Below are 13,701 nucleotides of genomic sequence, written 5' to 3'. Positions count from 1 at the left end.
CTCTCTCCCCGCAGCCCTTTAAATCTTGAAGTAGATTATGCTGGTAGCCTCTACCTCCAATTTGAAACATCATGAATATGCCTTGGGCTGCCTGAAATCCCCATCAAAGGATATCCTTCTCAGCGTTTTCACCGCACCCCAAAATATACACATAAGCACAGGATACTGAAAACAACTCAAAAGTCCAAAAATCGTTCGGTAATCAGTGCTTCCCAGGGAGGCCAGACGTGGGCACATTCTTCGGTTCTTGGGCTCATACCAAGCACATGCTCCGTGTTAAGCAGTTCATTGTGGATTTATTGCCCACGAATATGTCCTATGTCTTCCTTCAAATGCTTGTTTCCATCCTGGGCTACCTCTCAGAGTAATCAATACCATATGTTTATGATCCATCAGAGAAATGAGCTGTTTGGTTTTATTTACCCCAGAAGAATCTCAGCGCCCGCCGTGGAATTCCACCTGACCCGGAGATATTTTTTCCAGGCTTTGGTAGAGGCGCTCTCCCCAGATGGTCTGCATTCTCTAGGCCAGGCTCTATGCTCGATGGTGTAAGTCCAAAAATTAACAAGACACAGTCCAGCTCTTAAAACATCACAGAAAACAATGACAGGTTTTAAAAGGATACTCATATCCCCTAATAGTAACACCGTGTATCATCTGCAAGCGCTAAGACAGAGAGGGGCTCAGAAGGTCACTGTGGAGACAGATGGCCTGCTTTCAAATCCCAGCCCTTCTGTCTCCAAGCTCCGAGACCTTGGGAAGCCCTCCTTTGTGTGTGCCTCAGTTTCTTCAGCTGGAGAATGGGGACAATGGTGGTAACAGGGCCTCTCTCAAAGCACCGTGCTGAGGGTTTGAGTTAATGAAGACAAAGGCCTTAGAGCAGCACCTGGCACACAAAAGCGTGATGGAGGCCACTTCTTTATTCTTGTCGTCGTTATCTCCTTTCTTTGCATACACCTGTGAGATGGAAATTCTCCCACTTTTATTACCTTGCTCAAGGTCACACAATCAGTGTCCAAAGCTGGGAGTCAACACCACAGGCAAACTCCCAGCTGGGCCAGTGAGGGACAGAGACAGGCAAAGGCATGATTTCAGCCCTGCCCACCATACCGCCCAAGGGAGCAATGTATGGAGCTCACACGAAGCTCTGCGAGGTGGTCTGGGAGGGCTCTCAGAGGAGGTGAGAGTGAGTTCTCCACCATTAGGACCCTGAGAGTGGCAGTCCACTGAGAAGTAGGTTTTGGAAACTCCAGGGGGCAGGAAACAGATGGTCTCTCCTAGCCCTGGGGAGCCATGTCCCACAGTGATAGGAGGCCTCTGAGGGCTCCCCGAGGCTATTCCTTGACCTCCCTTCAACCACTTCCCCTCAGGTCTGGCTGACACTTGTATGTGCTTTCTCCCTCCAGCTCAGAGGCTGGGTCAGAACCACAGCATTGAGTTCTGAGGTCAGGTGCTGGCAGATCAATAGTGCAGAGAGGAGGCAAGCTGAAGCCAGGGGTCCCCCAACCTCGCGCTGGAACCAGAAGAGGCGAGTGAGCACCTGGATCCTGTTCTTGCCATAAACTCAGGCTCTTCAGGTTGGAGCCTGGTCACCTGGTCATTGCTCCTCACACTTACCAGGCATAGCATCATTCCGAGGGCTCATGAGAACAGATTCCTGGGGCCACCCTGGGGCCTGGGGTAGGGCCTGAGAATTTGCATTTTTAATGAGCCCCTGGTGGTGCTGAGCCTGCCAGTCCTGGCCACACTGAGGAGCACTGTGTGGTCAGTGTCCAGCTGAGGACAAAGCAGGATCTGCTCTTCCAGGATGGGGATCTGCCGGGAGAGGGCAGCACAGGGCTCGGGAGGCTGAGGCTGGAGAGAAAACTGCCCCCTGAGGCTCAGGCACTAATACCCTCCCTGTAAACTGAGGGGATGGCAGGTGATCTAAGAGGTGACCTCTGGCTCTAATGCTAGGATTGGGGGGGAAAGCTGGAAGAGCTTCTGAAAAAAAGAAGGGAAGGAGCAAGCGCAATGGTTCTTTCTGTTGACTGAGCCCGTGTAGTGGGCCCCCGGTCCCTGAACCCTGTGATTAGAATGGACAGTGAATTGTCACCACGGAGAGGACATGTGCCCTAGAGGCACTGGCTTGGGAACAAATGGCATTTTTGTCCCCAGGTTTTCTATAGTCACACACTTTTCAGACTGTGCAGGTCTGGCCACTGAAGGGCAAGTATTTCCCATGCCTAGACTCCCAGTCGGCCACGTGCTCACCTGTGGCCAGTGCAGCCAGACGAAAGTGACTGTCAGATACTAGCCTCAACCTTCTGGCCCGGCTTGCTTTTCTGGTCCTCCCCTGCGCCTGCCATCTACAGGACAATGTGCTCATCCCGGAGAAGGACGAGAGACCCACAAAGCAGGGCCAGGCCACCCCAGCCACATCCAGACCAGCCAGCTGCCAGGGACTCCTGGGGGCACGAGGGAGCCCGGCTGAGGTGGGCAGAGCCGCGCAGCTGAGCCAGCCTCGCTCGGCCGCCTGCGGCCTTGAGAGCCTCAGCACGCGGCCTGTGCCATGCAGCCGAGGCGCCATGCGTGTGTTTAGGCAGCATTTCTGTGCAGTTCTTCGCAGAAGTACAAACTCCTTAGGGTACAGAGAGGGCTCCTAAGAAAGCGGCATAAAACCTCTCTGGAGAGGAAAACTAGTTCTGAAGGGACCGCGGCAGAAGCCAGAGACTTACTCTTGAACTCCTGGCCTCCCACTTGCAGTGTCCCCTGGCGGCTCCCCTGGTCGTAGGTCACACCAGGACATGTAGCATTTGCCTTGGCTTTGGAGGGGTCCCTCCAGTCGTTGACGTGGCAAAGCAGGACGTCAGGGGAGCTCAGCAAGCCACAGATGATGGGACCTGCAGCGTCACGAGAAGGAGGAGAGGTTGGTGTGATGGGAACAAGCAGAGCCCCAGAGAGGCCTGCAGGATGGGGACAGGGAACAATTCCTTGGAGTAGACAGGGAGCTGGAACTCAGGAGCCTGGCTCGAAAGGGGGTTATTCTTCCCTGATGGCCATGCTGTGGTCTCACAGGCAAATTCCCAAGGGAAGGGCTGCCGCCATGCCTGCTGACTCTCCCCCTTCATTAGGGCCTTCTCCACGGGTCAGCAGTGCCAACGTCTCCAGTGCCACCAGGGGCCTTACTGCCAGAATCTTCTGTCCCACTTCCTACCCCCACCCAACAGAGGGATCTTTCTGAGGCTTCAAGGAAATGAAGTAACCTCCTCCCCCCGCCTCTCTCTCTCTCCCTCTCTCTCTCTCTCTCTCTCTCTCTCACACACACACACACACACACTGAGGAAATCAAGCTGAAAGGGACTCAGAAAGGAGTATTTAGTTCAAAGTCAGGAACTATTACAAACCAAGACCCATGCACCACAGCACAAGCTTCCCTGTTAGGAAGTGAGCCCCTTGTTCCTGGAGGCATCCAAGCAGAGGCTATATGCCCACATACCTGGGATGTATAGAGAGAACTCTGTAACGAGGGGAAGCGTTGGACTGTTTTGTCTTAAATATGTCTCCTAATTTTGAATTTTAAAAATCTGCCCTAAAATTATTACTTTATTTAGTATCAGGAAAACCTACACCCAATCTGAATTTGACTGATTTTAGATAGATAAGTAGAGGGAACTTAATGTTTGGATATCTGCAATGTGCCAGTTACCATGTAAGTGATTTAAATATATTAAGCCCCTTCATTCTTATTGACATTATTATTTCCATTTTACTGATGAGAAAACAAGTCTCATATAAGTTAATTGCCCAAATTTACACAGACCTAGAAATTAAGTAATGTACATATCATTCAGATGAATAATCTTGTTAGGTGATATAGTTGTTCAGATTCTCCTAAAAAAATTAAAAAGGAAATACACCCCTCGACAAGTCCTATTCCCTTCCTCTCCAAATTTATGTCCAAATCCAGACACAGCTTCAAACTTCTCTCTCACCAGAATCTGCCCAAAGCAGATGACTCCCGCCTCCTGCCTGATGGATGTGACATTTGTCTGCCTCCCCTCCGCTGGCCACTTTTCGCCTGCAGTCTTTTTTTAAATCCTCACCCAAGGATATTTTTTTCATTGCTTTTCAGAGAGTGGAAGGGAGAGAGAGAGATACATCAATTGGTTGCTTCCCGCACCCGGACCTGAGCCGGGGATGGGCCTGCAACCAAGGTACGTGCCGTGCCCTTGGCTAGAATCGAACCCAGGACCCTTCAGTCTGTAGGCCAACGTTCTAACCGCTGAGGGCTTGCCTGCAGTCTTTTAAAACTCAGCAGCAGCAGTATCTCTATAAAATAACCTACCTTAGATACAGGTTCTCTAATGTGGTGGTCCTCAAACCAGGGTGCTTAGACTTATATACAAAACACAGGGAGCCCCGGTGTGGCTCAGTGGTTAGAGAGCTGGCCCATGCACCGAAGGGTCATCGGTCTGACTCCCGGTCAAGGGCACATACCTGGGCTGCAGGTTCCATCCCCGGCCTGTCGGGGTGCATGCGGGAGGCAGCAGATCAATGTGTTTCTCACATTGCCACTTCTCTCTCTCTCTCTCTCTCTCCTTCCCCAACCCGCCCTTCTTTTCACTCTCTAAAAATCAATGGAAAAAATATCCTCCGGGAAGGATTAACAACAATAAACATAAAAAACACAGGGAGAGTTTCAGAAATGCTCGTTCCTCGGCACCAGCCACAGAGTCCCTGACTTGATGGGGGCGGGGGTGGAAGTCGTGTCTGTGAATAGCACCATGGGTGACTCTAGTGCACACACAGACTCCAGAGCCCTGACCTAGTGCGACCGCTTCACAGCTGAGGAGTGGGAGGCCCGGAAAGGGAGGGTGGTCTCACTCGTGGATGAGAGAGGGTGGCCAGCAGGCAGGGCTGCAGGAAGGGCCTGCTGAGAGCTCAGAGGACGTCCGAGCGCCACGGCTGCCCCTCTCGCAGCCAACAACAGGCTCATGGAACCAAACCGGAGACAGGTGTGTTTTCCTCCTGCTCTCAGACCTCGGGAGGGACGCCCATGCAGCCTGCCTCTCTAGGTGCTAGACAGCGCATCAGTGAGAGCTCCACCTGTCTGAGAGGTGGGGCCAGCTAGAGGTCAGACGTCTCTTTGCTGACCATATTGCCAGCTTCCATTACACTCCATGAACCTGGGGCCCCGGGGGTCCCCTTGAACCCCACTTCCAAGTAGCCTTAACTGAAACTTAGGTCTGGAAGCATCATGAATTTTCATTAGTAACTTTCAGTGGAAATGAAGCCATTAAGGGGTTGGAGGTTGGAGGAGGCTGGCGTGTAGCTGGGCCAGAAAGGATGGAGGGGAGAAGGGAGGAGGGGAATCCACCCAAAAGTTAAATGACTTTCCAGACAGCAGGGCAAGGATGCAGTGGGATTCTGTTCCTGGTCATTGGCAGGTCCAGCCAGAGCTTTACAGTTAAAACCCCAAATCCGCCCATTGGACGAGACTGGGAAAGACATCTGCCTGAAGTTTTATGTCTGTCTGGAAGAGAGCTTAACTTGCTGCCCGGTGAGGTGGCTGCTTCACTCCCCAGATCCCAGGTGACACTCAGAGGGAACAGCAAGCAGGCCGCCGGCCAGAAACGGCATGGAAAAAAGGGGGTTGCGGGCTTCTGCTCCAAGGAACAAATAATTCTTCCATATGTGATCGTAAGGAAATGATGTCAGCCTTTCCAGCTTGAAAATCATATGGCCTGGTGAGTAAGCGAGCCTCTGGGGGAACTGGCGTCCTCAGAAAAGACATTTAGTTCAGAGAAGGCAGGAGGCCTCCTGGATTAGAACTGCAATGTCTCTAAATGTATGTGTCCATAAAGACATGCTAAATACATGTGTGTGTTCATGTGCATGTATGTGTGTACCTATCATCTATCATCTATCTACTAATCTAAAGTTTTCTTATCTAAATACTAACATGAATGCACATCACCTAATCATAGAGCATGACACCTATCAGGAATGTTAGGATTGCACTTACTACAACCCAGATTCCTGCCCTACCCCTCCAGCAAAACATTCTCATTTTAGCCACTCCTGATTGCTGTGAGCTACACTCAGCGTTTTTCAATCACATCCTGGGGTCCAGGCAAGGATACGTGGCTATTTCATGGTCTGGAAGTTTAAATCCACCAGGAAATGGACATGTGAACTTGGATACAAAGAGAAGGGACAAAATCACATTCCAGGAGAAGAAAGCATGAGCAAGGCTTAGAGGGGTCTGGACTGATTTTGATGGTGGGGAACCTAGCATTGGGGTTGGGGTGAGAGAGCAATTAGGAGATTGACGCAATTGGCAAAAAAATTAGTACAGTTCAATTACAGACAGTAGAGGTAGGGGTGAAATTAATCTCCATCCCAAATAGAATAAGAAAGCAGCACCAAGAAATGAGAGTGACAAATTCGTGAAGGGGAAGGGAGGCTGGAGGAATTCAGCATGATCCCAGCTTCTTGGCTTGTGTGTTCTGCCGGGAGATGAGATTTATAACAGAAGTGGCTCATTTAAGGTAAAAACTATCCATCCCTGTGGAGACATGTTGACTTTGAGATACTGCAGGACAGCCAAGGGATCTATCCAGGCAGCAGATAATTGGGGACCTGGAGCTCTGCAGAGTCCCAGCCCGGGTGAAGGCAGAGCCTGCTGACAGCTAAGCTCAGACGAACGTGCTCATGAAGCGGCACGAGGGGTGGCCTGAGAGAAGGGTGTCTCCAAAGTCGGGAGAGGTGAGTGTAAAGAACCAGGGAGTGGTTGATAGTGTTGATGGCCAGAGACAACAAGCTAAGGAGGGACAGGACAATGCCACCTGTGACTGGTGAGCAGGGTAGAAGCAGTTTGGAGAGTGGTGGCATTTCAGATTGCAGAGTCTGGCTATGGTAGAAAAAGAGAGAAACAGACCGGAGCTGGAGGAACACCTGAGGTCAAGAGCTCTTAGTGTTACCCTCCCTTTGGCTTTTAAGGAGGGTGAGAGTCTAAGAACCTTGACAAGTAGCGGGGAGACAGTGAAGGGCACTGGCTGAGGACAGGCAGGGGAGGACAGGACAGAAGGAGGAGCCAGGCCCCTGAGAAGGTGGAGGCAAAGGGCTCTAGCGCCCACGAAGCAGGGTTCACTTTCTCAGGAGGAACGATGGAAATGCTGGAGTTCATTGCAGGTGCTATAGAAGGTAGATGCTGTAAAAATGTCTGCTTACTGAGGAACACAATGTCACGGTTAACATTCTTCAGAACACACACAGTCTCCCTGCCTCTCGCTCAGCTCACATGAAGGCCCACCCTGGGCCAGACTCTCTCTCTTCTCTCACTATCTAGATACTACCAATCTCACAAAAACTAGCCCATGTGTCTCCTCTTCCAGGAAGCCTTCCCTGACTACCAAGTCCCCTTGGTATCTCTGTCCTCTGCATTCCAAGGCTCCGACAGTCTCGACACTCATGTTGCCTTGTTAATCAAGCCTGGTGCACAGCAGTGCTCAGCACATGTTTCCTGAATGGAGGCACAAATGAATGAGTGAAGGTCACAGTCCTTTCCTGATGTCCCTCCCTCCCCAAGCAGACTCTAGCTCCTTTTACCCACTCCCAACATCTAGCACATTGGACTGCACATATATGGTGGTCAACTGAATTTTATTACTGACTGAAAGTGAGGGCATAAAAAGATAGTAGGCCTACTTCAAATTTTTTTAATCTTCAGAATGAATTCTCCATAAGCTGAATGCAACCAGCCCCATAATAAATTTTGTTACAAAATTTATCTCATACCAGAGGCCAAATCCATTCTGCACCCATTGTCTTTTTAACAAGAAGCCAAATGGGAATTATCACTATCTATATTTCATGGACAAGGAAACTGCAACTTAGATAGTTTAAGCAACTTGTCCAATGTGCACAGCCAGAAAGTGACAGAGCAGTGGCCAGAACCCAGGTCTGTGTGACACCAAAGTCCCTTCTCAACCACTAGTCAACATAGCCAAGTCTACAGATTTATTTCTGTAGACAGAAGTCCATCCCTACTGCTGAGAGACAGCAGAAAATTCCAGTCCTATTGATCACAGGACCTGCCATACTGGAATGAATGATCATGGCTACTGGGAACGAACTGACATTTTTTGACCAGTGTGGCCAGTCTGGGCTTCACAGGTGGCAGTGAGATGCTGTCCAAGATACACCTGAACTCAGATCTCAGCTCTGTCGCTTGGCAGCTAAGTGTCTATGAGCAAATGGTTTAAATGATCTGAGCTTCAGTTGCTCAGTTTGTAAAATGGAGCTCGTAATACCTCCTCCAAAGACAGCAGCAAGGAAGAAAACGGTATCACAACACGAAGTGGCCCCTACAGCATGTGACATGTTGAGAAGCGTGGTTTGTCCCTGGCCTTGTGTGTGTGAGGTTGTACGTCCTGGCTTCTGTGACCCCACATGTCCCCGTCCTTTGTAGACCACAGGGTGTAATCTACACTACCTCCTTGGACTTGCGTGAGGACGAAGCCATCGCAGCATGTGTCCCGGTCACATGAGAGGAGGCAGAAGAGATGGACCTCTGTCAGGTTGGTTCCCGAGCCTGGGAACACGGCGGGGCTGTACATTCCAGAAAGCACATTTTGGAAACCAGTTGGTTCAAAGCTTTTCTGACTTTTTGTGCTGAATTCTTGGCCTGGGGGAAAGGCAGAAAAAAAAATGTTTAAAGATCTCAAAGCAATGCAGAGTTGACAGTGTTGACTGTCCAGATGACAGTGGCCCCTCTGGCTGTGCTAAGGGCAAAGTGTGGCCCAAGATGAGATCCTCTCTGTGCCGTGAACCTTAGGGACGTGCCTGTGCAGGTGAAGTGTGGAGCCCGCAGACCTGGACAAAGGCCCACGACACCTTGCAGGGTTAAAGGCGGTGAGCGGAGAGCTGGCGTTTGTTATTATTTTTATGATTACCGGCAACTATTGAGCTCCAACTATACACGCAGACACCATGCCACATACTTCCCCTACATGACCTCCCTGAGAGCTCCGTGCCACCTGCTCTGCCACCACGTGTGTCTTGGTGTTTCACATATGCGCTGGGCAGGAACTGGGCCCGGCAGTGCTGGGGTCCTGCAGGTAAATCTGCAGCTTTCCCCACCAGTCCCCTGTGCCGTCAGCCGACAGGAGCACGCAGAGCAGGCAAAGGCGGTGCAGAGCAGCCAGTGCAGGGAAACGGGCCCGGACACGATGCCCGTTGGCCCACATTCCCCCACCTCAGGCGGCACTGGCCCTGTCTTCAGTGTCACAACTGCGATTTCTCCTGGTCTTTGTGTACCTGGCCCTCTTCTCCGTACTCAGCCATCCCAACCCGTCCTGCCCTGCCCCCACCAAGCTACCTGCCTTTACCTCCCTGTAGCTCCTCTTTGTGATGGGTTCAGAATGGCTTTTGAAACTGTGGATTTTTCATTTTAAATGGGATTGTTACTCTTTTTGTCAGTCCTCTGGCTGGAAATGTCATGGCTTAGGTTCTGCCCGTCCCTGTCCCGACTCTACCTTTCCAATAAGCCCTGTTATTTTTAGAGCATCATTTTGCAAATATGAGACTATATATTTCACTCTAGCCAAAATGCCAGTCCTATTATGATGTCCTTTTACATTTGAGGGAAGAGAGCCTTACCCAGTTAATGGTCTTGCCTTGGTCTGCACAGCTGGTGGGTGGCAGAGAGGATGCCAGAGCCTTGCTCAGCACCACCTGACCTCCCACCAATCCAGCAGTTCACCAGGTCTCAACTTACTCATGCACCTGGAGGCAGCGGAGAGCTTACACTGTGGGACCCATGAGCACAAGCTTCAGGATGAGACAGACCTGAGTACAAACGCCTACAATACCCCTAGCTGGCAACTTCCTAATTCCTGAGAGTCTCAGCTTACCCATCTGTACAATGGGGATGACTGCATGTAATCCTCATGAGCAGATGAGAAGGCGGACAGTACGTAAAAGGCTCAGCAACGAGCCTGGCCCTTAATTGATGCTCAGCAGATATTTTGCAGGTCTCCAAAGGGCCAGCATCTTTTCCCTCCAAGTACTGGCTCACTCCTCCCTTCTCACTGACTGTCCTCTGATTATGCCAACAAAGCCCCCGCCCATCCTTTGCCAAAGCCCAGCTCCACTTAAAGGGTCCATCCCCCAGACTTTCTCTTTTTTTAATGTATCTTTATTAATTTCAGAGGGAGAAACATCAATGATGAGAGAGTCATTGACCGGCTGCCTCCTGCACACCCTTCACTGAGGATCAAGCCCTCAACCAGGGCATGTGCCCTGACTGGGAATCGAACCACGATCTCCCGGATCCTAGGTCGATGCTCAACCGCTGAGCCACACCCGGCCGGGCTCCCCCAGACTTTTATGGTTAGAATCTATCTCCCTTCCTCTATCTCCCTTGCATTCTGTCTGCCTCTACTAAAGGCTCTATCATGCTTCACCTGTATTTAAGCCATTTGAGATTAACATCCCTTCCCCCATAGCGTGTGATCCCTGGAGCCATCCCTGCCACCCAATGCAGTAGTCGCTAGCCGTATGTCACTATTCCAACACCAGTTTCAGGTCATCAGAGTTCGCACTGCCACAGGCACATTCCAGTGCCATGGCCACGCTGGCTGCTGCAGAGGTTGGAGGGGAGTTTTGGTCACACAGAAGGCCCCATTGGACAGTGCTGCCCTGGGCTGCAGGGCCGGGTCCCAGCTCACCTTGTCATCACCCACACAGCTCGGCCAGATGACCACCTGCCCCGAGATGCTTGCAGGGGGCTCCTCCACATCCTCAGGTCTCAGCTCTAACATCCCTTCCTCTAAAGCTCCTTCCCTGACCACCCTAAAACAGCTCACGTCCATCCTTCTTTTCATTTTTGTGATAAAACATATGCAAGATTTACTATTTTAACCATTGTAATGAAGTACACAGTTCAAAGGCATTAAACACTTTCGCGTTGCTGTGCGACCATCACCACCATCTATCTCCTGAACTGTTTCTTTATCCCAAACTGCAACTCCACACCCACCAACCACCAGCCCCCCAGCTCTGCTCCTGCGCCCCTGGGCACCACTGTTCTCTTTCTTGTCTCTATGAATGTGGCTGTCCTGGGCAGCCCACGAACACCTTTATCTACTGCCCTGTTTCATTTCATCAAAGCGCCTGCCACGCTCTGAAATGACCGGATCGCTGGATCAGCTTCTCTATCAAGCAGCCATGCCGTCCGTCTAGTTTGCAGCTGCAGCCTCAGTGCCTGCCAAGGGCGTGTCCTACCGCGGGTGCTCAGCGAGGACCCCTGGGACCCGCCCGCGCTGAGGGGCCCACACGATGGAGTCCCAGATAACAGAGCAGGTCCGGGAGGCCTGTCAGAGGCGGGGAGGTCGTGCCCTGGGGTCCCGGGTCCCATGCGATGCTTCCTCTCTCTAGAGCTCATCTGCGAATGGGGGGTCGGGCTACATGGTCTCTAAGGAACCTCCGAGCACTGTCTTCTGACTCTGAACATCACTTGGCCTCGCCTCCACGTTCAAGGCCGCAGACGTGAAGTGGGCATAGCTAGAGGGCGGTTCCGCACAAGGGATCAAGCTGTCCTGTCTTCCAGGCCGCACAGCTCGGCATGTGAACGGTGTGCCGTCCACCTACTCGGTGCTACAGACTGTGCTAGAGATGCTCAGAAAATGTGTCCTTTCCCCTCAGCTGTCCTTTCCCATTTTACAAAGGTAGAATTAGAAAGTCCCTCCTGATCAGAGCAGGAGTCTAAGCCAGACCAGTTTACCCTACCTCCCCTCTCTTCCCACAACACCCGGATCCAGAACGGGCTGGGACTCAGCATTTTCTGCTTAAAAATAAAAATGTTTTAAAAAGCCAAAAAAGACCCACAGTAAAGGAAACAAAAAGCAGTCCTTCCTTTGATTAGTTTGGCAGCAAGGACACTTCACAATTTCCCCCAAAGTATAAGCTTTCAGGAGAGGAGGAGAGGGGGAAATAGCACACACTTAAAAAGAAGTACAATTGCATTTTTTAAAAATGTGCTACAAGGCCAAGGTATAGTTTTAAAAAAAACTTTTGGGAGGGGCTACTTACTGTATTTGTTTTCCTTTTTAGAAAATAATCTGTATGCTTTGCTATTTTTAACATGGATAGTAAATATAACTGGGATAAACACTGGACAGAAATTCCAGTAACCCTGGCTGTGGATCAGAGAAGTCTGAGCTCTCTGGACTCCACTCCCCCAGGGGAGCTTCATCTAACACAGACAGAGGCAGGAGTGACTGAAGGACCCAGGACAAAAACCACAAATGCTGTCCCTGCTGAGGACAGAGGTCAGACGAGGCTTTGGGCCTGGGCGTGGCACTGTCCCCACTCACCACACGCTGTTTGCAGTGCAAGTCTGAAACTGCTGGGAGCCAGGCCAACTGCCCTCAGTTACAGACCACAGGAATAGCATGCCTGCCACCCTCATCCCAACCCCAAAATCTCTGGTCAGCCCCCGTGGCTATGTTCTGGTCCCCTGGTCCTTAGCCTTAGCCCCTGGCCAACAGGAAACTTTTGAGCAAGAATGAACACAACTGTAGAAATCCCCGGCCCTTGCTATTTCCATGTGCCAACATGGTCCAAACAGCCTCACCTGTGTCACCTCTCCACCTGTGTCACCTCATTACTTGTGACCCCTATTTTACTAGTGAGAAAACATGAAAGCTTAGAATGTCAAGAAACGTGGCCCCAGATCACAGATGACACAGGAGGCATGTGGCAGAGCTGCAGCCACCCAGGCAGGGGGGCCAGCACCCTCACCCTGACCTGTGTGAAGGGAGGCTGGGGAGCAGTGAGTGACTAATGGAAGCATCAAAGCTCACAGGGCAGAGCCAGCTGTGGCCCCAGGCTCAGGACCCTGCAGCGCTGTCACTCTCCTGGCCCTGATGGAGAGGAGGCAGGAGGCGGGCGAGCAGGACAGGGTGCAGGTTGTAGGATTCTGGGAGAGATTCGCTGTGTCCCCCACACACGCTTCGAAGATGGAGAAATGTTTCCCTGCCCACCCCTCTGTGAGCTGTGTAGGGGAAATTCAGACACACGCATGCTCAAACCCAGCTCCCAATTTACTAGCAGTTGACCTTGGGCAACTCTCAATCTCTCTAAGCCTCAGTTTCCCCATCTGTAAAGTGAGGATTATGATCCCCTTTATGCCTTCCTCCAAACATTTCTATAAGGGTGGAATGAAAGAGCGTATGGGCAAGAGAGCTGTGAACTATTAAATATGAAAAGCCCTGGCTATTGAAAGTATGGTCCAGGCCCTGCCACTTAGGCATTCCTGAGAGGTCATCGGAAAGGCAGAATCGTGGCCCCACCTGATTTCCAGACTCAGAATCTGCAGTTTTACAAGCCCCCCAGGTAGCTGCATGCCCATCGCAGCTGGAGCAGGTCCTGAGTGCGAGGTGATGTCAGAGGAAGTGCTGGGAGGTTTGGGCTGGATGTGAGGGGGGTCTGACCACTTCCTGGGAAGGACGGGAGGGTGAAGCTCCGTGGGGGAAGGCAGCTGCAGGGGCCCGGAGCCCAGACACCCCCACATCACAGGCAGCCTCAGGGGCGTGTGGGGCCCAGCATAGACTCCACTGGGTTCTGCCTGCAGCCTTGGTGTCTGCTCTGCACTTCAGTTTCTCGCCTGCAGAGTGACCCTCCCAATCCCTGCAGGCCTGTGGCGAGGATCAG

The 13,701-nt window shown here is 51.4% G+C and overlaps 1 protein-coding gene across 1 annotated transcript in view; it reads right to left on the bottom strand.

The window, feature by feature from the left end:
• TG (thyroglobulin) overlaps window positions 1–13,701 on the bottom strand; it is a gene marked incomplete at its 5' end in the record, with an annotated part of 199,630 nt that overhangs the window by 137,210 nt on the left and 48,719 nt on the right. Inside the window, 2 exons of the mRNA XM_081116502.1 lie at window positions 2,718–2,882; window positions 8,480–8,671. Coding sequence (XP_080972628.1) covers window positions 2,718–2,882; window positions 8,480–8,671 — 357 coding nt within the window. The remainder of the gene's footprint in view (window positions 1–2,717; window positions 2,883–8,479; window positions 8,672–13,701) is intronic.

Source organism: Miniopterus schreibersii (genome assembly GCF_964146895.1).
Source record: "Miniopterus schreibersii genome assembly, chromosome: 17".
Classification (NCBI taxonomy): domain Eukaryota; kingdom Metazoa; phylum Chordata; class Mammalia; order Chiroptera; family Miniopteridae; genus Miniopterus; species Miniopterus schreibersii.
The sequence above is the reverse complement of the archived record's forward strand: the minus strand, read 5'-3'. Positions and strand labels throughout refer to the sequence as shown.